Source organism: Puma concolor, chromosome A1, assembly GCF_028749965.1.
Source record: "Puma concolor isolate L17-30 chromosome A1, mPumCon1.1.hap2, whole genome shotgun sequence".
Taxonomy (NCBI): domain Eukaryota; kingdom Metazoa; phylum Chordata; class Mammalia; order Carnivora; family Felidae; genus Puma; species Puma concolor.
The window spans coordinates 62,848,076-62,875,131 of record NC_141667.1 but is presented as its reverse complement, the minus strand read 5'-3'; the positions used below and the strand labels follow the sequence as shown (position 1 = coordinate 62,875,131).

General features: G+C 49.8%; 2 protein-coding genes and 1 long non-coding RNA gene across 8 annotated transcripts in view; 1 reads left to right on the top strand and 2 right to left on the bottom strand.

The window, feature by feature from the left end:
* STK10 (serine/threonine kinase 10) overlaps positions 1 to 27,056 on the top strand; it is a 118,879-nt gene that overhangs the window by 79,820 nt on the left and 12,003 nt on the right. For both annotated transcript variants that reach the window (XM_086715154.1, XM_086715158.1), the window contains exons 8-17: positions 3,976 to 4,110; positions 6,201 to 6,746; positions 9,095 to 9,225; positions 13,488 to 13,611; positions 14,030 to 14,209; positions 19,706 to 19,798; positions 22,613 to 22,742; positions 24,514 to 24,638; positions 25,634 to 25,822; positions 26,404 to 26,529. In XM_086715154.1, the coding sequence (XP_086571280.1) occupies positions 3,976 to 4,110; positions 6,201 to 6,746; positions 9,095 to 9,225; positions 13,488 to 13,611; positions 14,030 to 14,209; positions 19,706 to 19,798; positions 22,613 to 22,742; positions 24,514 to 24,638; positions 25,634 to 25,822; positions 26,404 to 26,529 (1,779 nt within the window). The remainder of the gene's footprint in view (positions 1 to 3,975; positions 4,111 to 6,200; positions 6,747 to 9,094; positions 9,226 to 13,487; positions 13,612 to 14,029; positions 14,210 to 19,705; positions 19,799 to 22,612; positions 22,743 to 24,513; positions 24,639 to 25,633; positions 25,823 to 26,403; positions 26,530 to 27,056) is intronic.
* LOC147584191 (uncharacterized) lies at positions 12,638 to 14,896 on the bottom strand. Its single transcript, XR_015254502.1, has 2 exons — positions 14,794 to 14,896; positions 12,638 to 14,460 (listed from the first exon to the last, which is right to left on the bottom strand). It is a non-coding gene; the product is annotated as an uncharacterized LOC147584191 (long non-coding RNA).
* LOC147584190 (uncharacterized) overlaps positions 16,305 to 27,056 on the bottom strand; it is a 70,650-nt gene continuing 59,898 nt past the window's right edge. For 2 of the 5 annotated variants that reach the window (XR_015254479.1, XR_015254489.1), the window contains exon 5: positions 16,305 to 16,397. The gene's annotated coding sequence lies outside the window, so the exon portion shown is untranslated. Of the gene's footprint in view, positions 16,398 to 21,460; positions 26,685 to 27,056 lie in introns of those variants that run through there. The other 3 variants (XM_086715511.1, XM_086715570.1, XM_086715644.1) reach the window with 3 other exon arrangements.

Here is a 27,056-nt window from a genome sequence, read left to right as displayed (position 1 = left end):
CTGTAATGTGTTTTCCTGACACTTCCAGGGATGACTCTCCTTTTTAAGGTATTGTCTCAGATGCTGGCTTCTCAGTGAGGCTTCCACCAACTATCCTATTTCAAACTGCAAACCTGCCACCCCACCCCCCACATATTCCTAATTCTCCTTTCCCTCGCCCTACTGTTGATTTTTTTCCATGGCTTACTTGTTTATTAAGTGTATTGTTAATCTCCCTGACCAGCATGTCAGCTCTCGGAGGACAGCAGTCTGTTTTGTTCACTGGTCTGTCCCAAGCATCCAGGACAGTGTCTGATATATGGAGGGCCCTCAGCAAGTATTCATTAAGTATAGTTACTTATTTTTACTTAACAAACTGTTGTGTAACCCTTTGTCCATGCCAGGTACTATTCTAAATGTTTAGCAAATGTTAACCAATTTAATCCTTGTGACAACCCTATGAAGTAGGAACTGTTCAGATTTCCATCAAACAGATGATAAAACTGAAGCACAGAGAGGTTAGGTTAGCCGGCACAGAGTCACACAGCTTATAAAAGACAGAGCTGGGATATCGATCCTGGTTGTCTCCTTCCAAAGCCTGTTCTCTTGACCACTCTGGTAAGCCTCCTCTCCGAATGAACAAAGGAGAGAAAGAAGGAACAAAGAGAACAAGAATGAGAGAAAAGGTTAGCCGGGGGTGAATTGAACAGATGCTGACAACTGAAACCTGGAAAGGGGTATCTGGTGTTGTCTAAAGCCAGCCTCAGCATGTAGGACCCCTGGCAGGTGCTTTCTCAGTACACAGAGGAAAGCTAGGCTCCTGCTCTTGGAAAGAATGTCTGTGTAGGTGGCAGAAGGGCTCCTGGCCAGGGGGGGAAGGTGCCGGTTGGCCAGCTGTGTGGCATCGTGGGGCACCCTGCAGAAATGCCACTGAACAGCTGTGCCTCTTCCCCAAGGAGTAGACGGCCGAGCTCCCCTCCGATGTGGGCCTCCTGCAGGGGTGCCTGAGCACCTTTCCGGTGACCCGTGTACCCGGACTGGCCTGTCCCCATGCTGGCACACACCGTGCTTCCCGCCTGGGAAGGCCCCAGCCCTCCTTGCAGGGCTTCTGTCTCTCTGCTGGGCCTCGACAGTTTGGGTTTGGGTGTTGTCCTTTTTAGACACATCCCTGGAGGTAGTCGAGCTGAGGCAGTGCGGGAGGTTGTCTCTGCTTTTTCTCTGCCAGGGCTGTTTACACAGCAGTGTTCTGGGCCTAATCAGCCACTGGAGGGTCTGCCCTGTCAGCCCCACTTGCCTGGGGGTTCCGGGGTTGGCATCCAGGGCAACTGCCCAGCTCACCCGCACCTCTGTCAGAGGGGCTTTCTTCCCCATGGCTTCCGCCTCTGCTTCCTAAGGACCCTGGGGTGCTCGTGGGAGGCAGTGGGGCAGATTGTCCTGCCTCAAGAAAGACTCCTGGCCATGCTGAAAAGCCACTGATTTGGTCAGTATGTAGTGTGCCTTGATGAAAACCTGGTATTTCCAGAAGCCTGTGCCTGCATTCTTTGCCTCTGCCACATCTGCTTCAGCAACTGCAGGGAAGTGTCCTGTGGCTTCCTGCTCAAATTCATGCGTGAGGTTGTGCAGTGTGAGGCTCGGGAACCTTTGGGAACTGATTCTCACCCTCCGTCCCAAAAGCTGTGCCCTGTGGGGATGCAGGAGGGAATAGGGTTGGCTGGGGGTGCAAACTGAGCCATGAAGGCTTCTCCAGCTATGCTGCTGCTGGTGGTGACGGTGGTCGTGGTGGTGACAGTGGCAGCGATGGTGACGGCAAATGGTGTTGGAGGCGATAACAACGATGTGGATATAGCTGCCATACTTGGAGCACTTCCTGTAATGCTTCGCACAACCATACCGTTATTCCCAGTATACAGATGAGCACACTGAGGCTTAGAGAGGTTAAGCGACTTGCCCAAGGTGGGGGTGGAAGCAGGATTTCATCCCAGGCACCCTGGCTGCAGAATGTAAAGCCAGTACTCTAACCACTACACTCTCCTGCCTCGCATGATTAGTAAGCCCTTTTGGAACCACACTCAAGACCTTTTGGAACCACACAGCAGCCAGACTGCTCCCTTTAAGGGGTGAGTGTTAATACCACTGCTCTGCTGCGCCCTCCAGCAGCTTCCGAGAAGAAAGTCTCAGTTTCTCACTACGGCTGGGGGGACCCTGCATACACCACCCTGCCCTTCCTCCTCCGGCCCCTCCTCTCTCCTCTCCCCAAAGCCCTGCCTCCTCGGACTTCTAGCCGTGCCTCCAGCACACAAGCTCAGTCCTGCCCCAGGGCCCTCGCGCTCTGCTGCTCCCCCTGCCTGGAATTCTCCGTGCCCAGATCTTTCCTTGGCCAGCCCCTTCACCTCCCTCAGGTCTCAGCTCAAATATCACCTCCTCTTGGAGGCCCCGCTGACCGCAGACTAAGTAGCCTCCACCGCCCAGCCCAGGCCCACGCGGTTCCAGCCTCTTGCTGTCCCATTACCTGATCTGACGTGATTCTGTTTGTGGGTTGGCCACGCGTCTGTTGTCTCTCCCCCTCAGCTGCAAGCCCGTAGGGGCAAGGACCTTGCCTATCCTGTTGTTGAGCCTTATCTCAGATCTCAGCACGTGGCACAGCATGTGGCTGTGGCAGGAATCAGATAGTCAATGGGAGCATGGGAGAGAAAGGAAAGAGATGAAATACTTAAAATCTTTACTAGTTTGGACTAGAGAAAGCCCGGCTGGTTCAGGGCTCTTTAAAAGGAGTGAGGTTTGGTGCTTTTCACATGTGCAGAGTTAGGTGACCAAGTGGAATGGGGTGGTGCCTCGTGAGCCTCCACAAATGAACTGTTGTAAACGAACAAGCAGATAAAAATGATTTGTAATGGACCTATCAGTTGTGAATGTGTTTACAGGGTGCTAGAAAATTTATTCTTCGTCATTTACATACTTCCCTGCAATCTCGTTGACACTGTTCCTCCGCTGATAAATTTTCTGACCGTAAAGGTGGCAGATGTCATCAGAGCCTTCCTCTACATTTCAAATGAGCAAACTCCAATTTAATGACTGTCCCCCCCCCCCCCCCCCCGCCCGCCATACACACTCCTGGTGCTGGGGGTTGGGTGCCCAAGGACAGATTTCTACCGGGGAGATGCTTGTGCTGATGTAACATCTGCTGAGGCCTTGAAAACTTTGGTGTTTTGCAAGGTGTGTGAAAGAACCTTCTTTCTTTCTCCTTCCTTCCTTCCCTCCTTCCCTCCTTCCCTCTCCCTTCCTTCCTCTCTCTCTTTCTCTCTCTCTCTCTCTATTCCTTCCTTCCTTCCTTCCTTCCTTCCTTCCTTCCTTCCTTCGAGTGAGCCAGAGAGAGGGGGCAGAAAGAGACAGGGAGAGAGAGAGAGAGAGAGAGAGAGAGAGAGAGAGAGAGAGAGAGAGAGAATCTCAAGCAGGCTCTGCACTGACACAGGGCTTGAATTTGCAAACCATAAGATCATCACCTGAGCCAAAACCAAGAGTCAGATACTTAACTGACTGATCCACCCAGGGGCCCAGAGCCTTCCTTTTTTAAAGATGCAGTGTTTCTGTAAATGCCTAGGAATAGAACATATACAGCTTTGCCTTAAGAATTTGCAAATACATGGGGCGCCTGTTTGGGCTAAAACACTTCCTTGTACATTATTTCGTTTAATCCTTACGACCTCCCTGTAGGTTTGGCATTATTATCTCCACTTTGGAGATGAGCCTGCAACTCAGGGAGGGAAAGTGACTTTCCCAGTGTCACATAGCCGGTGAGTGGCAGAGCCACTCTCCCACCACCCACAGGACTTTGTGAGCTGCCCCTGGCCCGCCTGTACCAAGTGTATGTTCACATTTCTCTCAGAGATGCCGTTGGCCTTCTCTGCCTGGGAGATCGTCTTCCCTCCGCCTCTGCCTCCTCCTCCTGTACCCTCCAGCCCAAAGTAGTTCTAATCCAGGTGTGTCTTACCCCCTCAGCATCCCTTCGTCAGCAGTGTCACCAGTAACAAGGCTCTGCGGGAGCTGGTGGCTGAGGCCAAGGCCGAAGTGATGGAGGAGATCGAAGATGGCCGCGAGGAGGGGGAAGAGGAGGACTCCATTGATGCCGCGTCTGTAAGGCCTGGAAGAACGGGCGCTGGGGAAGGATGGGATCCCAGCAGGCCTTGGCTGGTATGAGAGGGAACGTGCTGGGGTGCAGGAAGGATTCCTGTTCTCCCACGGCTTAGAGGCTACAGGCTCCCGTATCGCAGGTTACGTGAGTCGGCTCACGGGCCGGGGTGAGGCAGCAGAGTGTATTGGCCAGATTCTGTAAGTTTTCAGGAAAGAGCAGTAATCTGGATTTTCACTTGGGACCTTCCAATTTTCAAAAGTTGGTAGCTGAGTCATTACTTCCCAGCCTTTTTCCTGTTGTGGCTCACATACAAAATGAAAATGTTTTAGCACACTGTGGGGTAAATGCAGATAAAGGCTGCACGTGACCGGAGGCAACAAGCCGAGGGGCTCCGGGTACCCCAGACAGACCCTGTTTGGCTTCTCACGTGCCCAGGGGACCCATGTCTTGGCACATTTGCAACCCATCTGCAGCTTCAGCACTTGGCTGAATTTAAGTTTAAATTAAAGCTAATTTAAAATTTTAAAAACATCCGAGCCAAGCAAAACATGTCCGTGGGCTGGATTCAGTCCTGAGCTGCCGCTTACAACCCTGGTCTAAGCTGTTTGGGAAGGGCCTCTTCCAAGAGGGAAACTTGAGGTGCAGGTGGTGTTGTGGACCGAGTGAGGCAGGGGCTGGCCTTGTCTAGAGGGAATGGGCAGTACGGTGCTGTCTGGAGGTTAACGGGATCCTGGGAGGAGCCAGAGGCTGGTGTGAATCCTTACTAGGGTGAAGAAGGGAAGACCGAGGAGGACGAGCAGAACCAGCACAGTAGCCACAGCCTTTTACTGAGCCCTTGCTGCGTGCTGGGCACTCTGCAACTCTGATAGGAGGACCAGGGCTCCATTTAATAGATAGGAAGACTGAGGTCCGAGCAATGAAGTGGCTGGTTGAGCTGATAGGAGGCACAGCCAGGTGTAGGAGAACCATGGTGGGAGAGGGAGGTGGTGGGTCTGGGGCCTGGCTTCAGGAGGTGGCAGCAGGCAGCGAGGTTGGGGAGGGAAGCAGCAAGCAGTTACGCTGGCGGGTTCTCTGCAGGTAGGAGGCTGTTCCTTGTCATGAGGGCGGTGGGGCTAATGAGGGTTTCAGGCAAAGACATTGGTGTGGGGATGATAGGATCAGATCTGAATTTCTGAACCATCACCCTAGGGGTGTTGAATAGGAGGTGGATTAGAGTTGCTTCTGGAAGCTTCCATATCCAAGGTTAAAAACCAGCGGCCAGTGGGATCCAAGGGAGTGCTAATGGTGTGATTCCATTAATATCTAAAACCCAACAAACTCACTTGTAACACTTAGAGATCAATGTCAGGACAACTATTATGTTAAGGGGAGGGACAGACATGGAAGGGGGGTCTCTCTGGTGGGCAGTGTTCCATTCCTGATGTGGAAGGCGGCTAAGTGGGTGCTCACTTTGTTCATTCATCAGACATTTATGTTTTATTCGCAGAACTGGGTGTTGTATTTTACAATAGCAACATTTCCAGTACTTTCCACCCCTCTCCCCAAAGAAAAAGCTCTAAAGAAAAAACAAAACAAAACTTTAAAAACTCAGTGGCCGATAGGCTGAGTCCAGCCCCTGGATAGTTTGGGTTTAGTTTTTACGCAGCTAAAGAAACAAAAAACTGGAATTAGTTGCCGTCGGAAAGTCAGAAGGTGTCAGGTAAAAATCCGGATTCCAGCTTGTTTTAAAACAGTTGGAAGGTCTGTCCACAGGGGAGCCATTTTTCTTATATTGTTACAATTAGCTGCAGCAGAGTAGCCACTGGCACCTTTAGACAGGGCATCAGCTGTCCAGCTGGCCACAGTTGCCTCCAGTCCTAGGAGGAGAAGCGGGCACCAAACTAACTCACAATAAGTAGTAATTTTATTGTTGGTTGGCCGGTAGGGAGTGGTGAGGACTGTGGCTCACTGGAGAGGGATACCTCCTCTGCTTCCTGGGTCCTGGCCTACTTGACCTCGTGGGTGTCTGCCTCTCCAGCCCTACTGCATCTTGGACTCCGGCTTGGGACATGCCATCGCATGGCCTTGACTTGTTTTTTTTTTTCTTCCCTAGCCTCTGGGGAACCATACTCGAGACTCTTCTGAGGTGAGTCAGCTGAGTCTCAATACCGACAAGCTTCTCAAAGAATCATCTTTCACCTCACTGCCGCCCAGCCAGCCCCAGGACAACGTGAATGGGGCCAGCCAGCCCTCTGGGGACAGATCCCCCCAAAGCGCCAGCCCCCCGGACGTGGCTCCTGGAGACGAGAATGGCCTGGCAGTGCCAGCACCTCTCCGGAAGTCCCGGCCAGTGTCCATGGATGCCAGAATTCAGGTTTCCGGGGAGAAGCAAGTTGCTGACCAGGGCGGGGACCTCAGTCCAGCAGCCAACAGGTCCCAAAAAGCCATCCAGAGCCGTCCCAACAGCAGCGCCCTGGAGACCTTGGTTGCCGAGAAGCTGGCCAACGGCAGCCTGGAGCTCCCCACCCAGGCAGCTCTGGGCCCTTCCAAGAGGGACTCGGACTGTGGCAGCCTGTCCACCAACCAGAGCGTGGACTACAGCACCTCCCTCTCAGCCGACCTGTCCCTAAACAGAGAAACAGGCTCTCTGTCCGTCAAGGTAATGCCACCTCTTGTACCGCAGTCTGCGGGCTGTGCTGCTGCCCGGGCTTGGTTTTTGAAAGCGTTTAGCTGGTGGCTGCCTTCCATCTTAAGTGGTTCGTGACGATGGCTTTTCTTGAAAGATCTTTGAGCTCCAGCTCATAGTTTAATCTCCAGAATATCTGGGTTCAGTCTGGGATTTAGTCATGCCAGGTGGTTGGTTCGATTTGTGTAGCCATTTCAGTTGGGTTCAGTTAAAGGCCCGGGTGAAATTCGGGAGAGAAGTCTAGGAATGAAGTTCTCTTATTTTGGGGTCCGCCGTGTGGTGCAGCTGCTGACTGGGAGATTTGGTTATTGGGAGTGGGCTCAAGGTGCTCTGTGGGGTCAGTGGCCTTTCTGGACGTGGGTAACATCGTGAATGGCAGCAGCCACTGTGCTTAAGGCCTCAGCATGGAGGCCAACACCGTGAAGCGCTTTAAAGAAAACGGAGGTTCCATTTCTCAGTGTACAGATGAGCAAACGGATGCTTAGGTGGGAAGTGGAGGGCTGGTGAGACCCACGGACTTTGTGCTCTGAACCCCACATGCCGTTCTGCTTTCCCAGTGCAAGGCTGGCCACCTCCCCAGGGTGAGCTGACCCCTCCCCTGCCTGCTCTGATACATGTCAGGGTGTTCTTGAACTTACTGTTGGCCACTTGACTAGGCCACACTGAGGATCTCCCCCAAGCAAGGCTGATTTTAGGGAAGATACTGTATCATTTGGTTTTTTTCTCCCATTGTTTACTTGGTGGAAACCACACAGTAGAGACTCCAAAATATTTGCTAAATGAAAGGAAGTGGAAGAAGGAAAAGCAGCTGGCCAGCCCAACAGTTAGCCTCAGGACCAGAAAGATAGCATGGTTCTAACACGTCACCAGGACAGGCACAGACATACACGGCTCTTCTACACACATAGCATCAGGGCCCATCATCTTCCTTCAGACAGATGTGCTGTCTCTTCTCTAGTTAAAAAAAAAAAAAACAAAAAACAAAAAACAAACACTAAGAAAAAACAACAACAAAAAAGGTAATTAAAAAAAAAAGGCCAGAGCAGGGTCTCCCCTGCCTGTTCTCAAGGGTGTTGAGAATATTCCTTTGCTGGCTGACTGGCAGTGAGTCGAGGAACGCGGCTGTGCTGATAAAAGTCCATGGGCTGCATCAGCACACCTTGGTGAGATGAAGGGCTTGTTACCTCGGGGGCAGGGGGCCCTGTGATCAGGTTTTCAGGGTGAGGGCTGTAGCCCCAGACCACCTTTCTTCCCAGCCGCTCCCCATTTCTCAACGCTAGTCTTGGTTGGGCCCTAGGACATGTGACTGTAGCAAGATGAGAGTCAGGTGTGGCTGATGGGAACAGGTGGAAGCCTTGGGGTGGGGGTGGGGGGAGCCGAGCCCTCAGGGGGTAAGGACCATCCGCTGGTCCTGGCTGAGCAGAAGTGGGGGTTCAGCGCACGCTTTGAGGGTGCAGAGACCTATGGCAGGGTGCCACCCTGGCCTGCCCTCCTTTTTCTGGCTACAAGGCCCTTGGAAGCCAGTGGAGGTCAGAGGGGGAGATGCCATGATGACTCCAGCTGCAGGCCCACGGGCTCTCAGTTGAATCAGGACACCTCCAGGAGTCCCAGCAGCATTTTGTGAGTGCTTGCGTCTGAAATGTGTGGTTATTCACAGGAAAAGGTCATGAATAATTTCATGGCTCGGATGGGCGTGGCCTCCTGTGGAGTTCAGGTCAGCTCAGGTTTGGCTTCCAAAACAGTTATGAACTTCAGTTTGCCAGGCTGTTTGGATTTTGGCACTTTGGGTAAAAGATTGTGGTCTACGGTAATAACTGTGAGCTATAAATACCAACGTACTGCACAATTACCATGAGCTGGGCTCTGTGCTGTGTCCCCCATGCATTCTCTCACTGTACCTTTGTAACCATCTTGGGCGAGGCAAGTACTGCTGTTCTCTTCCTCTGACAAGTTGAGGAAGCTGAGGCTTGGACAGGACAAGGGACTTGTTCAGAGTCACAGAGCCAGTAGGTGGTAGAGGGAAGATTGGAACCCTGACCATTCTGGTGCCATGTCCTGTATGTGAGTGTGCTGGCAGCCAGGTGTGGGGCCAGCAAGTAGTATCCGAAGGCCAAGATCAGGGGGATCGGGGTGGGGGGTGGTAAGCCCAGACACTCAGGACCCCAAGTTGAGAAGCTTGAGGCAAAAGGGGGATGATGGACAGCTATGTCCTATCTGGACGTTGAGGCTGTGGGGCCAAGAAGGCTCTGCGCCACACTCCTGTGTCACCCACAGATTCCTAGCTGATCCTGAGCTTTACTTAATGGTTTTACCCTGCCCAGGACTCAAGGCTGCACAACAAAACCCTCAAGAGGACACGCAAGTTTGTGGTGGATGGCGTAGAGGTGAGCATCACCACCTCCAAGATCATCAGCGAGGATGAGAAGAAGGATGAGGAGATGCGATTTCTCAGGCAAGCCTGGGAAGGGCCAGTGATGGCTGTAACAGAGTGGGGGTGTGGTGAGAGGGAAGGGTGTAGGTTCCTTTGGTTAGGGAGCTATGTACAGCTCTGAAGTAAGGGATCGGGACATAAAAGGAAACTGGTTTTGCTCCTGTACTTCCCAATCCACTCAACCATCCATCTGCCCACCCACCTATCCATTCATTCACTCGCCTGCCCATACATTTACCTGTTCACCCACTCATCTACCCACCACCCATCCACTCACCCACACATATCCATCCACCACTTATCTACCCACCATCCACCACCTACCCATCCACTTACCCATCCATCTACCTATATCTATCCACCCACTCATCTGCCCACCATCCATCCATCCTCCCACCCATGCATCCACCTACCCATCCATCCATCTGCTCACCTACCCATTCATCCACTCACTTACCCATCTAGTCACCCACCTACCCACCCACCTTTCCATCCATCTACCCACCTGCCCATCCATATACCCATCTACCCATCCATCTACTCATTTACCCATCCCTCCACTCATCTACCCACCCATCCATCAGTCCACCTACCCATGTAGTTACCCACCCACCAGGGTGGGGTATATGGTGGTGACCCAGATAGCTGAGGCTGTTGCCATTGTAGAACTTGGACCGAATGGGCCAACACAGGATACACAAGATAATCCGCAGTAGTGGTACACGCCGTGAGGGAAGTAGTGGGTGATAGGACAGCAAGCCCTGGGCTGGCGGAGGCTTCTCTGTGTGTGGGAAACAACTTGAGTGGGGTGGCTGGGGGAGCACAGAGGGGCCTGCGAGGCTAAGGCCCAAGCAGTGACTGCTGGGCTTATTTAAGGAGCTGAGACGATAGGGCTGGAGTGTGGAATGTGAGGGCAGAGGTCACGTGGGCCTGTGGGCCAGGGTGGAGGAGTGTTGATTCTGTCCCAGGCACAGCCAGAATGAAACAGCTGGAGAGTGACTGGCTCTCATGTCCCTTTTGAAAGATGGCTCTGGCTGCTGTATGAGTGTGGGCTGTAGAGGGGCAAGGTGGACTTAGGGTGACAGGGAGACCCCGTCCAGGACAGTTGGGTTGTAGGCTTGGGCTGGGGCAGTGACCAAGAAGAGGGAAGAAGTGGTCAGTTCAACATGCATTTTGGAGGCAACAGCACTGAGACTGGTGAGGCGGGGAGAGTGTGAGGCACAGCTATCTGCTGTGAACCATTTCTGCACTTTGGAGGTGCTCAGGCCCCCTAACAGCCTTCCATGGGGAGACCCTATTCCCCCCATTTTGTAAATGACAAAACAGTGTTTTTTGGCAGGTAAGTACTTGCCCCGGTTCACTCAGGTGCGAAGGTAGAGCTGAGATTCTAACTAGACCCATGTGAAGATTCTACCAGGCTTCCACTGGACTGGAAGCTTCCTGGGGCTGCCAGGGAGAGGCTTAGCTCCCCCTGGAGCTCCCTTGGGGCCAGGCCTTTGCAGGGTAAATTCATGATTAGTTTGGAGAACATTTCTAGAATGTCAGACACATTGATACTTATAAAAAGCACAAGCATTCCAAAGCCAAATGGAAGCGGTTTTGGATGCTCTGGGGTACTTCCCCCTCTAGGGACCACAGAGATGAAATGCTGCCTTTTCATTAGTGGTGTTTCTGCACGAATACACATACACGTGTACACACACACACACACACACACACACACACACACACACACACAGAGTCATCCTCATCATGTGGGCTGGGGAAACTCAGGCAGGGGGTGGGAGGATGGTTGCTTTTGGAGGATGACACCACCTTCCATTTTCACAGTCACCTGGGAGACAACCTGTCTCCTAAGTGTCAGACCTCACTGGCTGAGTTTCCTTTCCATCATCTCCGGTTTGGGCTTCTGGGTTGACATTCTAGATCCACCATACCCCATCTAGAATGGATGCCCTCTGGCCCTGGCTGGCTGTGTGCTGCTCAGGTTTGAAAGGTGAGACTTCGCAGAGGTTGAGAAGCTTTTCTTATTTGCCTGTCATGGTCCAGAGGGCTGAGTGTTCCAAATATCGAATACCAACCCCCCCCCCCACCCCCAGCCTTGCTCTGCAGGGGTGCGGAAGGCTCTCATTGTTTCCTGGCTGGCAGTCCCCGCCTCCTTCCCCTCCCCCCTTGTCCCTGTAATACCTGGATTCGAGGATTTCCAGAGGATTGGGTCACACACAGGCTTTTGAACCATGTGATCAGATATTCACTCTCCCAGGTTGAGGCTTCTAGGTCAGAGTTTTTCCTGTTTTTCCCTAAGATTGCCAGTGCCAATGCCCGCCTTAAGAATCAGCCTGTCTCTTGTCCTGCCTTCCCTTGTGAGAACTCAGGTGGGGCAGGGAGGTAATGTTAGAACCTGGCTGCCCACCTTCTTTTGTATGCCTTTGCTCTTTGGTCAGGTGTTCTCTGAGTCAGTTTCTCTGGAGTCAGGATTTCTATTTCTTCATTAACACTCTCAACCCTATCACTGCCCCAAGAGCAGAGGCTCGGATGGAAGCTTCCTTATGTGGCTATTTTGCCTCTTCTTTCTCATGCTCACTCCAGCAGCTCCCACTTAGTTTGTTAGTAACAAACTTAGCACGTTTTACCTCTTAGTTACCATGTTGGCATTATCTGCGGTAGACATCTGCACATTTTACAGATGACGGAACAGGGGCCTAGAGTTTGAGTGACTGACTGAAGGCGCCCAGCAGAAAGTCAGCAGAGCTACGATTCAAACAAGGTCCCTCCTGAGGGGCCACCAGGGAGTCCTGATGCATAGTCAGGAGGTCCAAGTTCCTTCTGCATCATTTTCTTTTCTTTTTTCTTTTATTATTTTTTAAATGTTTATTTATTTTTGAGAGAGAGACCACAAGTGGGAGAGGGCAGAGACAGAGGGAGACACAGAATCTAAAGCAGGATCCAGGCTCTGAGCTGTCAGCACAGAGCCTGACGCAGGGCTCGAACCCACGAACTGTGAGATCATGACCTGAGCCGAAGTCAGAAGCTTAACCAACTGAGCCACTCAGGAGCCCCATCATTTTGTTTTCTGATGACATAAATGATATATACCAGTCTTTAATGGATTTGTCCAGAAACACAATTAACGCTTTCAAGTTTATCCTGCAATTATTTTTTTCTGTGAATAAACACATGTACACATCACCAATAATGTGATATAAAATTAAGGTCTATTATGTGGTTCAGGTCAGGTTTTTATTATATTTTGAATAGGTAATATAATATCATGGTTCAAAATTCAAAAAAACAACAAAAAAGGAGAGGGTAAACTGTGAAAAATATCCCTCCCTTTTCTGCCAGCAACCAGTTCCCCTATCTGTGTTACTATTTTATGTAAAATTTGATTTTTTTTCATGGTTGTGTATACAAAATTAACATCATGTGGATACCAGATGCATACATTTTGATTTATTTAATTAGACATAGATAATGGACATTTAAGTCATTTCAAATTTTGTGCTATTCTAAATAATTTTGTTATGGGTATCCTTATTCAGTTGTGCTGTGCATCTATAAATATTTCTTCAGAATTAATATCTAGAAATGGAAATACTATGTTAAAAGGCATGAACTTATTACCAAACTGTCTGCCAGAAATGTACCAATTTATACTTATGAGCAGGTTATGAAAGTATCAACTTCCCCTATAGTCTAGCCTTTTTAATGAAAACAGAATTTTTAATTTGCATTTCATATCCATATTAGGTAAATTTAAATTTTTTTGTTTTTGTTTTTTGGTTCATGTCTACTTATGTTTTGTGTCCCTTTTTAAATTAAAAAACATTTTTTTAAATGTCTATCCATTTTTGAGAGGGGAGGGCGGGGGAGGGACAGAGAAAGAGAGAGAGAGAGGAGACCAGAATCCAAAGCAGGCTCCAGGCTCCGAGCTGTCAGCACAGAGCCTGACACAGGGCTCAAACCCACGAACCACGAGATCATGACCTGAGCCAAAGTTGGGTGTTCAACCGATTGAGCCACCCAGGCGCCCCTTGTGTGCCTTTTTAAAAGTAGGCTGCTCCTGTTTTTCTTATTGATTTGTAAGGACTCTTTATACGTTAAGATTATTAATGTTCTGTCAATAAATGTCAAATTAAGCCTGAGTTCTAGTCCTGCCTCTGCCCCCAGACTTCTGTGATGCCGTTCCACACTCCAGCCTTCAGTGTCTCTGGCTATGAATTATGTGCCCTCTGAGGCGGGCCACTTTCTGACTGACATGTCCGCATCCTTTAACCCTTCAGGCGCCAGGAGCTCCGAGAGCTTCGGCTGCTCCAGAAAGAAGAACACCGGAACCAGACCCAGCTGAGCAGCAAGCATGAGCTGCAGCTGGAGCAGATGCATAAGCGTTTTGAACAAGAAATCAACGTGAGTGTGAGGACAGATGGGTCCCTGGAGGGCTTCTTGCCTCCATGTTTTCTTTAGGGGCAGGAGAGAGACCGGTTCCTTTGGTTTCTTGGTCTCCTGGGCCACTGACTCATAAACACAGGATCTCATGAAGGTCACAGAGCTCCTCTGAGTCACAGAGGAGGACCTCTAGAGGGAGACCGACCTTTGCCGAGCACCATGGAAGAACTCTGCAAGGCAGATGGTCTGGCCTCCCTTTTGTACAGAGGCAGCAGAGACTCTGGTTAAATGACTTGCCCCGGGTCGTACAGCAGAGAGGTGTAGAGCTGGGATTCAGGCCCCGGTCTGAAGATAAACTCTGGGCTCTCCCCATCTTGCATCCCATCTTCCTCCCAGGTATAAAGAGACTTTGCTCAGTTTCTCCTTCTACTCCTTCCAGGCCAAGAAGAAGTTCTTTGACACCGAGCTGGAGAACCTGGAACGCCAGCAGAAGCAGCAGGTGGAGAAGATGGAGCAAGACCATGCCGTGCGCCGCCGGGAGGAGGCCAGGCGGATCCGCCTGGAGCAGGATCGGGACTATGCCAAGTTCCAGGAGCAGCTCAAACTGATGAAGAAGGAGGTGAATATGTGCTGGGCGGAGGCCAGGGGCTCTAGGACGCAAGCGATCGAAACCCCAGCTCAGTCCTGCTTCAGCAACAGAGGAGACTCTGGGGAGCTCATGTATCTGAAAAGCTCACGTCCACGTGTCGGGATTCATGTGCTCCAGCTGCGTCATGAGGAGCTACTTCTCTGTCATTTGGGCTCTCCTTTCCTGTGTTGACTTGGCTCCCAGGCAGCTTCCTGTATGTCGTCCCAGCTCAGCAACCCCAGCTGAAAGAGAGTAGGGGAGGAGGAAGGGCTGGCAGCCCAGGGGGATCTGAGATGCTTTCACCAGAGCAGGGGAACAGGTGCCGGGTGGCAAACACAATACGTCTTCTGTGCCCTGCCCTCTCTTCTCCCAAAACAACAGTCCCCTAGTTGGGACCCATGTGGCTCTTCTCTTTTCTCTCCCAACTGAAGAGGTGGGGGGGGGGGGTAGGTGACAAAGAGGTAGATGGTCCCAAGACAAGGGGAGGGTGAGTCTCCTAGCCTGCCCTGGGGAAGGGCATCTGGGTCCCAAATAACAGCTCACACCTCCCTCTGTGGAGCCTGGGACATACTTACTAGGCCACTCCCAGTCTTCAGACAAACAGCTTCTAAGGGTGGTCCGTGGTGCTGCAGGCTTCAGAGCCCAGCTCCCAGACTGCAGTCTATGGGGGTGACATTTTTTTTTTTTTTATTTATATATGAAATTTATTGTCAAATTGGTTTCCATACAACACCCAGTGCTCATCCCAAAAGGTGCCCTCCTCAGTACCCATCACCCACCCTCTCCTCCCTCCCACCCCCCATCAACCCTCAGTTTGCTCTCAGTTCTCAACAGTCTCTTATGCTTTGGCTCTCTCCCACTCTAACCTCTTTTTTTTTTTTTTTTTTTTTTCCTTCCCCTCCCCGATGAGTTCCTGTTAAGTTTCTCAGGATCCACATAAGAGTGAAACCATATGGTATCTGTCTTTCTCTGTATGGCTTATTTCACTTAGCATCACACTCTCCAGTTCCATCCACGTTGCTACAAAAGGCCATATTTCATTTTTTCTCATTGCCACGTAGTACTCCATTGTGTATATAAACCACAATTTCTTTATCCATTCATCAGTTGATGGACATTTAGGCTCTTTCCATAATTTGGCTATTGTTGAGAGTGCTGCTATGAACATTGGGGTACAAGTGCCCCTATGCATCAGTACTCCTGTGTCCCTTGGATAAATTCCTAACAGTGCTATTGCTGGGTCATAGGGTAGGTCTATTTTTAATTTTCTGAGGAACCTCCACACTGCTTTCCAGAGCGGCTGCACCAATTTGCATTCCCACCAACAGTGCAAGAGGGTTCCCGTTTCTCCACATCCTCTCCAGCATCTATAGTCTCCTGATTTGTTCATTTTGGCCACTCTGACTGGCGTGAGGTGATATCTGAGTGTGGTTTTGATTTGTATTTCCCTGATAAGGAGCGACGCTGAACATCTTTTCATGTGCCTGTTGGCCATCCGGATGTCTTCTTTAGAGAAGTGTCTATTCATGTTTTCTGCCCATTTCTTCACTGGGTTATTTGCTTTTCGGGTGTGGAGTTTGGTGAGCTCTTTATAGATTTTGGATACTAGCCCTTTGTCCGATATGTCATTTGCAAATATCTTTTCCCATTCCGTTGGTTGCCTTTTAGTTTTGTTGGTTGTTTCCTTTGCTGTGCAGAAGCTTTTTATCTTCATAAGGTCCCAGTAATTCACTTTTGCTTTTAATTCCCTTGCCTTTGGGGATGTGTCAAGTAAGAGATTGCTACGGCTGAGGTCAGAGAGGTCTTTTCCTGCTTTCTCCTCTAAGGTTTTGATGGTTTCCTGTCTCACATTCAGGTCCTTTATCCATTTTGAGTTTATTTTTGTGAATGGTGTGAGAAAGTGGTCTAGTTTCAACCTTCTGCATGTTGCTGTCCAGTTCTCCCAGCACCATTTGTTAAAGAGACTGTCTTTTTTCCATTGGATGTTCTTTCCTGCTTTGTCAAAGATGAGTTGGCCATACGTTTGTGGTTCTAGTTCTGGGGTTTCTATTCTATTCCATTGGTCTATGTGTCTGTTTTTGTGCCATATGGGGGTGACATTTGTATCCAAGGGGCCTCAGGCAGCTGCAGGGGCTGGGCTGGAGCTGGAGCACAAAACTTAAGTGGGGGCGCCAAAAACCTTGGTAATCAAGACAAATAATATTGTAGCGTAGTGTTTTAATATCAAAATTATTGCAGAAAAGTCATGATGAACAGACTGTTGGCTATTTAAAGTCAGGATTCAACAGGGCCAGGTTTAAGGTAAGGCGGTGAGAATGAGTCCTGCAAGCATAGGGTGGATCCTGTCTGTATTTACAATTTTGATATTATGTTCGTGGCGGGAATTTTGATTTTTAAATTTTTATTTATTTTTAAAAAAAAATCTTTATTTTTGAGAGATAGTGAGAGCGTGTGCGCACGCAGGGGAGAGACGATCCGAAGCCGGCTCTGCGTTGACAGTAGATAGCCCGATGCAGGGCTTGAACTCATGAACCGTGAGATCATGATCTGAGCCAAAGTCAGATATTTAACTAACTGAGCCACCCAAGAGCCCCCGAATTTTGATTTTTTTTTTAAATGTAATTTTATCTTCATTACTGAGATTTTTGGTATTCCTTTTTATGCCCGCGGTGAGTGCCTCACTGGCCTTACCCTGGTCCTGGCTCTCCTGCTGGGGTACAGCGCTGACACTAAGCAAACCCCCCAGCTCCAGGGCAAGTGCAGGGAGCACAGGCTTGGGAGTCAGGTCTGGTTCTGAGTCATGGCTCTGGATTACTAACTATTGAGCTTTGGACAAGTGATCTTCCTGAGCCCTAGTTACCTCCTATCAAAATGAGAGCTATTCAGCACCTGTTTTATTGACTGTCTACATGTATGGCCCTGTGCTAGGTGCTGGGGGTACTGAGCAGAATAGATAGGGACTCTACCCTCAAGAAGCTGTTAATTGCCATGGAATCCAGAAGTTTTTGGCCATTTCTGATATTCATTAAAAATTTTATTTTTGAGAGGGAGAGAGAGAGCACAAGGGGGGAGGGAGGGGCGGGGGGGGCGGAGAGAGAGAGAGAGAGAGAGAGAGAGAGAGAGAGAGAGAGAGAGAATGTTAAGTAGGCTCCATGCTCAGTACGGAGTCCAACATGGTGCTTGATCCCATGACCCTGGGATCATGACCTAAGCCAAAACCAAGAGTCAGACGCTTAACCAACTGAGCCACCCAGGTGCCCCTGCTGTGCATTTTCCATTCCAGTCTCTTTCTCCCCAAAACACAAATATTAGACCTTTGGTATTTTCCTGTAAGTCCTAAACCTTTAGTTTTCATAATTTTTATTAGTCTTCAAATTCACGGGCTCTTCTGCCGCCTCCCCTCCACCCTGGGTCCATCCAGTGCTTTCTGTGTTTACTGTTAGATGCTGTATTGTTTGGTCCTAAGCTTTCTAATTGTCTCTGTTTTAGAGTTTGTATTTCTCTGTGGCAACATTCTCTCTCTCCATTAATCTCAAATGTGTTTACCTTTACCTGACAGAGTGTGGTTATAATAGCTGCTTTATAGTTTTTGTCTGATAATTCCAGCATCTGTGCCATCTTGGAATTGGTATGTGATGATTTTTTTTCTTTGCAAATGGGTCACATTTCCTGATTCTTTGTACGTAGAGTAATTTTGGATCGTATCATTGACATTTTGAATGTTCTAGTCTGTGGACTCTGGGTCCTGTTACAGTCTGGAGAGTGTTGACATTTTTGTTTTAGCAGGCAGTTGATCTTGTTAGGTTCAGACCACAGGTTCTGTCCTGTCTTCTGTGGGTGGTGGCTCTGATCGTAGTATAGTTTTCAAAGCCCCTGCTGTACTGCTTTGGGTCTGTCTTGCTCCTGCTCGGCACGGGTGAACTTGAGACATGCGTGGGGTCATGCACAGAATTAGGGTTTCCCTCCTGCTGTCTTCTCTCTGGGATTCTTCCCATACTCTCTGACCTGCACAGGCCCCTCTTCCTGGTTCTCTGGCCAGAAACATGAAGTTTCTTACAGAGTCTTAGTTACCTTTCCCATTGCATTGCTGTGCAGGTCTGAGAGTGGTGCAAAGCCAGGACAGCAAAAGGGAAAAAAAAAAAAAAACAAACAAACTAGGAAACTCGCTCCTGTGCTGGCCCCTCCTACAAGTTTCGACTCTTCTGATAGTCACCTGCTTTTGTTTACTTTCCAGAGTAGTTGTTTTTTGTATTTTATCCAGGGTTTTTCATTGTGATCGGCAGGACAGGGAGGCTGTTTTGGCTTACGCTGACCATGCCAGAAGAACTCCCCTGGAATGTTCTTTTGATCATGGACAGTATTTTTCCACCAGCTGCTCCTAAGAGCCTTCCATCAGTGAGTTTGGAGTGGTGTTTCAGGCACCTGTAGAGGTGTGGGTTCCTCAGAACTGTCTGAGGAACTCTGGGTGCCTTGGAGAGAAATGTCATGAATCTCTTCTCCCTGTTCTGTTATAAAAGACAGAAACTGGGGGCACCTGGCTGGCTCATTCAGTAGAGTGTGCAGCTCTTGATCTTAGGGTTGTGAGATAGAACCCTACATTTGGTGTAGAGATTACTTACCAAAAAAAAAAAAAAAAAAAAAACAAAGAAATCCATTTCCAGCTGGCTTGAGAACACTTTCTGGCCCTGATCGGGAGGGCAGAAGTATCACCAGGAACCCTTCTTTTTCATGTTTTGGCATTGCTTCCCTGCATTCATCTTTGTCTCTGGCGGGCCCTTCCAGGGTGGCCCACCATGGCCTACATCCTAGTTTAGCAACCCCGGAGGACAGAGATCTGCTTTCCTCGATAGTTCCAGCACACATCCTAAAGCTCTCACTGGCCCAGCAAGGTGTCTGAACCAATCCCTGAGGTCAGGGCATGGAACATGTTGACCAACAGCCTGCATCATATATATGTGTGCCTGGCCTAGAGCCAGATGGAGGTGGCCGGGGGGTGGGGGGAGGGTAATCAGCACCATCTGAACTTCAGGAATGGAGATGTCACCCTTGAGGGGTGAGAAATATCTTAGATCATTATAAGGGTTTAACAGATTGACAGTTTGTGGGATTAATATTTCTTGGGGATAGGTGATTACGAAGAAAATGTCTACAGAGGTTTCTGGGGGCACAGTATGAAGAAAGGTTGACAAAGTCTGCCCTCAAGGAAGGGGAGGTGATGCTCTCAGAAGGCCGCAGGATGTCAAGCAGCAAAAGCAGGACCTCTTTGCTCTGGGGGAGTCTGAAACCCAAGCCAGCAGCAGACAGGAGTAGCCCAGAGAGGACTACCTGTCAGGGGCTTGGTGGAGGGTGGGGTGGGGGGCCAGTGTCTAGAAAGCTGCGCCTCGCCTTTGGCCTCCCTGGCCCAGGAGTTCTGGTGTTGTAGTCTTTCTTTCTAGGAAGTGTGAGGAGGGACGCTGACCCGGCTGCTGTCTTCTGTTTCTGGTACAGGTGAAGAACGAGGTGGAGAGGCTTCCGAGGCAGCAGCGGAAGGAGAGCATGAAGCAGAAAATGGAGGAGCACGCACAAAAGAAGCAGCTTCTCGTGAGTCCTTGCCCTCGGTCAGCGAGTCCCAGGTTGGAGGACCCGAGTGATGACCAGGTTCCTCCTCTGTCTCAAGTCCAGCCTATTTTGTTGGCACCTCCCTCACGCAGCCTTCCTTGATTGCTCTCGCTCCAGGTAGAAGTGAGCTCCCTGTCTCTGGACACCCCAGCCCTGTACATCCGTGTCTTAGGGTTGTTTGTAGGCCATGTCTCCTTGAATAACCCAGTACATCCACCTGCCCACTTGGCACCTTTTAGAATCTTAAGACAAACCCACGACCTCCCAGACCTGGTCCTGTTCTTGTATTCTGAGGGGGCACTGTCCTTCATCCTGCTGTCAGGCCAGAAACGTTGTTATTTCTGACCGTTCCTTTCCTTCCAACCCTTTATCACCTCCTGAAGCATGGATTTTGTTTTTTTGTTTTTAAGCTCCAAACTGTCTCTGGATCTGCCAACTTTGTCAATATCTCTGTGACTCCATAGCGACTGTCATCTTTTGCCTGGACTACTGCAGTAGCCTCCCAGCTAGTCTCCCTGCTTCCTCTCTTGCTCTCCTGCAATTTTCTCTCCCACCAGCCAGTGTAATCAATATGAACTCCAGATCTCATCATGTCACCCTCCCCCTATAGCCTTGTGTCCTGAAAACCTTCAGGGGCTCCCACTTTGTGTATAAGATAAGGCGAGCCTCCTCATGTGCTTACAAGGCCCTGTCCGTCTGGCCCCTGCTAGCCTCTCCCTGTTCCACTCGATCCTCCCGGCCCCAGCCTCACTGGCCTTCTCCTTAGCCTTTGTCGGACCATGTGCTTGTTTTTCTCCTACTGGGGCGTCTGTACATTTTGCTGCCTCTGCCCCCAAATGTATAGAAAATTAGAGTCTACACTTAAAATGCTTTTGTATATTACCCAGTTTAGCGTTCATGGCTTATCAGGGTAGGTGCTATTTGTTTTTCCCTTTACAGAGAAAGAAAATAAGGCTTAGAGAGGTGACTTTGTAGAGTTAATGGTATGGGGCGAGGCTTGAAACTCAGTCTGACTCCAGGCTTCATGTTCTCTCCAGGACACCATCATACTTTCCTACAACCTGTCCTTTGATGCTGTGATCAGAAAAAAAAATGCAGGGCTGGGGAGGGTGGGGGAGATAGGCCCCATCCCCACACAGGGAGAGCATATTGGGCCTTTAAGGGGGCCATTCTTGCAAGGGCATCAAGAGCCTCAAAAATGTACACATTATTGGCTTGGATTTTTTTGCTTCTAGAGAGACTAATCCTAAGGATTAATCATCACAGAAGTTCACAAATATTTAGCTACCAGAGTATGAAGACATACTCCATCTAAAATAGAGACAACTTGGGGCAACCGGGGGGCTCAGTCAGTTAAGCATCCAACTCTTGATTTTGGCTCAGGTCATGATCTCACAGTTCATGAGTTTGAGCACCGCATCAGGGTCTGTGTGGCCAGCACAGAGCCTAATTGGGATTCCTCTCTCACTCTCTTCTCTGCCTCTTCCCCACTCTCTCACTCTCTCTCTCTCTGCAAATAAATAAATAAACATTAAAAAAAAAATAGAGACAACTTGGAAACAAATTATTAGGTATTGGGTGAATAAGGTTAGGGTATACCTACCTGTGCCATGAAATGTTTTCAGCCTTTGATAGAAGATTACATTATCACATGGAAAGGTATTTTTAATTTTTAAAAATTATAGTAAGATAAGGCATAACGAATTTAGCACCTTAACCATTTTTAAGCATACAGTTCAGTAGTATTAGGTACATTCACACTGTTGTGCAAACCATCACCACTGTCCGTGTCCAGAACAGTTTATCTTGCAAAACTGAAACTCTACCCATTAGATGATAACACCCCATGCCCTTCCCCCAGTCCCTGGCAGCCACTATTCTACTCTCTGTCTCCACAAATCTGACTTCCTGTAAGTGGGATCATGTGGTATTTGTCCTTTTGTGTCTGATTTACTTGACATGTCTTTGAGATTCATCCATGTTGTGGCATATGTGGGAATTTTCAGGGAGGAGTAAGATTCCATTGTGCATATATGCCACATTTTGTTTATCCACTCCTCTGTCTGTAGGCACTTGAGTGCTTCCATCCCGTGGCTGTTGTGAATAATGCTGTTATGAACATGGGTGTACAAACCTCTAAGTCCTTTTAAATAATTTGTGAAATACAGATGCAAACATGTTTGTATAGATACACCAAAACCAGCTGCTGCTCCCGGGTGATAGGATTAGTGGGGATTTCTAGTTTCTGCTTACGTGTTCCCTAAAATTTTTAAATTTTAATTTTTTAAATCTGACTATGGAAAATTAAAAACATAGGCAGAAATAGGTATATTAGGAACCCCCACATACCTGTCACCTGTTACCTGGTCTCAGTAATTAGGAGCTCATGTCTACTCACTCCCCCACCCTTCAGGGTTATTTCGAATCAAATCCGAAAGTATACATATCGTATACTTTCACCTGTCAGTGTCTTAGTATGCATCTCTAAAAGAAGCCACAATACTATAAAGTCACCTAAGAATTTAAATATTTATCGTAACTGCTTCATGACATCCCATTTGCAGTTGAGTCATTAGTTACATTTCCATTTGTCTCATGAATTTTTTTTTTTTAATCTGTTGTTTGAATCAGGGTCCACATGAAGCGCATATGCCACAGTTGGTGGACGTGTCTCTAAGTCTCAGGTTTCCCCTGCGTATGTTTTCTTTGCCGATCACAATGACTCCTCTGTAGTAAAAGTAGACGTTGAGGTGCTGGAACCGGTGCTAAAGGTCTGTCCTCCTCTCTCCCGCCCAGGACCGGGACTTCCTGGCCAAGCAGAAGGAGGACCTGGAACTGGCGATGAAGAAGATCACTGCGGACAACAGGCGGGAGATCTGTGACAAGGAGCGCGAGTGTCTCACCAGGAAGCAGGAACTCCTTCGAGGTGGCTGCCAGAGAGTGGGCTGTGCTAGGAACTGCTAGGTTCTCCATCCTAAAACCGAACAGCATCCTTCAGGGCGACACATGGGGACAGCCTCCACTGCAGTCAGGACTGAGGCACAGAGCCGACATTATATGACCTCTTTCCTAAGGTTGAGGAAGGAAGAAAGCCAGCAAGCCATGTAGAGTGGGTGGGAACTACGGGGTGGTGGGGAAAGTATCGTGCCCCTTATGACATCCATCACATATGGAGTGACGGCTGTGCCAGGCTGTGTGCCAGTTTTCATGGCTCTCTCTCCTTGAATCTTCACCTTAACCCGACAAGTTGTTTTTGTAGACGAGGAAACAAAGGCTTGCAAGAGCCACTGTGCTTGGGCCGGGGTTGCTTGGCTAATGCGTGGTAGAATGAGCCTTGAACGTGGATCTCCTCTTGAAGCCGAGTTCCTGACTGCTCTGGTGTGCTCGTGTTCTGACGGGTTTGCGGGCTGGCAAGTCCTTCGAGCCCAAGACCTTCCAGAGACACTAGTGCAGGCCACTCCCGGAGGGAGGAGGGCAGAGGAACTCTAGGGTACGGAGAGAGGGTTTCTGTATCTGGATGGGGTCACTAGCAGTGGAGGTTCTGGGGTAGAGTTCTGAAGGGCAGCAGGGCTTAGGGTCTTTCTTGTAGCCCCTTAGGTTTATCTTCTCTATGCCTAGCGGATGTTGGGTGCAGTTTTGTGGGGCGTGCAAAGCAGGTGGGCTCTGAATGGCCAAAAGTCTGCTGTTTGAGCTACACTTGAAACAGTTGGATGGGAGAAGTTCAGAGTTTGGCACCCGTGGGCTTCTGAGAGTCAACAGTCCAGCCTGCGGTAAAGACGTAAACAACATAGGGCCGGTTGTACAGGTGCCATCTCTGGCTTACTTACACAGCAGGTGCTGCGGCCAGGGCTGTGATGGCCGGTGCAGGCAAGCCTTGTAAACCCCTCAGTACTTAGTGTGGGGCAGCAAAACGGGGTCCTTGATGTTCTGACATTCTGAAGAGCCACCGCGGTTTCAGGAAAGCCCTCATTTTCTTTTTTGGTCCCATGATGCCAGTAGGAACCACCCTACTTGTGGGACAGCGCTTTCGACTTTGATAGGAAGCCAAATCACTGTTCTGATGTACTGTGTGGGTAGTTACCAGTTTTCATAGATCAGGAACGCAATGAAATGAAATGAACATTCATGTGGGTTGAGCACCACCCGCTCCGTGTCTTACAGGGCATGAAGTCTTCATCTGACACCAGCTCCGTGCCTGTGGCTGAGCAGAAGGTCAATTGATAGACTTCCAGTGATAAAATGCCAGATGCTGTGTCTTAATAATAATGTATACATAAGGGATGTACAATGGCCAAGGAGGGTCTCGTCCATTCTTTAAAGGAGTAAATAGTGACAGGAGGCTGTTCCTGTCTTCTTCATGGGGTTTCGTGAGCCCTTCCCACTGGCCCATTAGGAAAGCAGCAGTGTACTGTGAGCTGAACATAATGGTCTCCCAAGACCATTTCTGCCTCCACGGAATGGTTGCACACGTTTGGTAGAGGTGGAAGTGGAGGCCTGGAGAGGATTTGTTACCTGTCCCAAACCCCAGTGAAGGAGCTGGGTTCTAGCCTCAGTCTCTGGTTTCTCTGGTTCCTGGCTCCATTCGCTTCCTGGTGTACCAGGCTCCTGGGAGCTAACATCTGATGCAGGAGAGGGCAGGGCAGCGCTCAGTGGCGCTCTGGCCATTAGCATCTCACCAGGCCTCATGTCGTCCACAGACCGGGAGGCAGCCCTGTGGGAAATGGAGGAGCATCACCTACAGGAGAGGCACCAGCTGGTGAAGCAGCAGCTCAAAGACCAGTACTTCCTCCAGAGGCATGAGCTGGTGCGCAAGCATGAGAAGGTGAGGTCCCGACTTGGGCGGGGCATGGGGCTGCCACCGGAAGCTCTGGGAGGGCCAAGTGGGGCCCCACTTGGGTACCATCTGTGCTCCCAAGAGGAGGCAGGCGTCGGTCATGGTAAGGCCCTGGGAGGTTCTGTGAGGTGTCCTTCCTCCGATGAAAGGGCCAGGAATGGGGGAAGCCCTGCAGGGAAGCAGATGGCAGCTCCCTCACTGACTTAGACACCTTAGTGTGTGCCTTTCACTTTTTCCTCTTCTCCGTGACCTTTCCATTTTCCCCTAATCTCTCTCTTTCATGTGCATTCCCTCGGAATACTTTCAAGTCTCAACTTAATCACCACCTCTGCCAGGAAGCCTTCCTTACCTCCCTCAGACCAGGCAAGGGCCCCTGCTCTGTGCGGCCAGAGCACTCTCTTACTTCTATGTAATTGTCTTGATTTGGTCCCTTTAGTGGAAGCAGGGACAAACTGAGATCTGGATGCACAATTAATGGATAATTACAATTCCTAATCTAAATGCAATGATGGACAAACAGCTTTGGGCTGTGGCGGCTCTGAATAAGGGTGCTCAACCTGGCTTGGAAGTCAGGGGAGGCTCCCTGGAGGAGGTGATACCCATGCCAAGTTTTGAAATACAAATAGGTGTTAGGTGAAGGAAAAACTCAAATTTATCATGACTTTTAAAAGTATGAATTGACATCTGCCATCAGTAGTGTACGTCTTGCTTTGAGGTATTAGCTTTAATGACATGCCAACCATTGATTAGATGAGAAGACATTTAGAAGGTAAAAATCCAAAGCGTTACTAACAAAGAGTAACATTTTCTGTTCTCACTTAAAAAATTAACAGTAGAGGTAAAATGATGCCAGACTTGCTCTGCTGACCATTCAGGGCCACGTGTGTCCTGGGCTCCCGAGTGGAGGGTGGCAGCCTTTGGCCTCTGATCACACCCCCGGCCCAGAGCACACCTGACCTCAGCCCCGCTGGCTGTGCCCCCAGGAGCGGGAGCAGATGCAACGCTACAACCAGCGCATGGTGGAGCAGCTGAAGGTACGGCAGCAGCAGGAGAAAGCACGGCTGCCCAAGATTCAGAGGAGCGAGGGCAAGACGCGCATGGCCATGTACAAGAAGAGCCTCCACATCAATGGCGCGGGCAGTGCCTCTGAGCAGCGCGAGAAGATCAAGCAGGTGGGGGCTCTGTGTGTGTACTGCAGTGGGGACAGATGCTGGTTTGGTGGGGCCTGAACTTTATGTGGCTTGGGGAATAGAAATACAAGCTGCAGTATGGGGTCTTGGAAGGGGGGTGTTGGTCATAGCCTGGAAGCCTCACAAGCTCCACAGCGAATGTCCCTCCGGTGGACAGAGGGGGAAGCTTGGTGTTGCTTTCTCATGCACGGTTCCCTTTCACACTGTGGTGCTTCGATCCTGCGGCTTCCTCTGCTGGTAAACCCCTTCTTCTCATCCACCAAGACCCCACTTGCATGTCACCCATTCATCTTGGGGACATGGCGCTGGTGGCCCTGGGCTCCCGTGATTCCTGTGTGGTAACGCACGTTGTCTTAGCATGTGGCACAGCACAACGTTGTGTCCCCACCAGCCTGGGTCTCCGCTCAGGAAGAGAGCATGGCCTGAATGGTGTAGGGCACTAGGGCTGTGCACAAACCAGCCCCTCTGATGGGGCTTTCTGGAATGGGGTGGGGGTAGAGGCTCCCCCCACCCCCCCGCCAGGCCTGTGACCCTCTGAGGCACCCACCCTCCCTCTGTTCCAGTTCTCCCAGCAAGAGGAGAAAAGGCAGAAGTCGGAGCGGCTACAGCAGCAGCAAAAGCATGAGAACCAGATGCGGGACATGGTGGCACAGTGTGACAGCAACATGAGCGAGCTGCAGCAGCTACAGGTACAGGCCTCCCCGCCCCCCTTCTCGCATCGCCTCTGTTCCCGGGACCACAGACTCTACAGTAGGGAAGGACTCTCGTCAGACAAGCCCGGGCTAAAACGTTCAATCCTGCCATGTCATGCTGGCCAGATCCATCATCTTCCAAGCCATAGTTCCTGCATCCATAAAATGGGGATGGGGTAGGGGGTGAGAATTCCTGTTTGGTAGGACTGAGCTGAAAGTGCCGTGCCTGGGGCCTGGCAGTGGCCTCTGCTGGGCTTCTGGTTCATCACTGTGTCTTGGGACAAGGTGTCCAAGTTACTCCAATACCAAAACCGGACATTACAAGTAAGGAAGATGGCAAACAATGCCTCAACGAGATATTATTAGCAAATCGACTTCAACAATGTATAGAAAGAATTATACACCATGACCAAGTAGGCTTTATCCCAGGCTGGCTCAACATTCAAAAATCAGTGCAATCCGCAACATAACAGGCTAAAGAAAAATCACATGATCACAGCAACAGACGCAGAAAAAGCATTTGA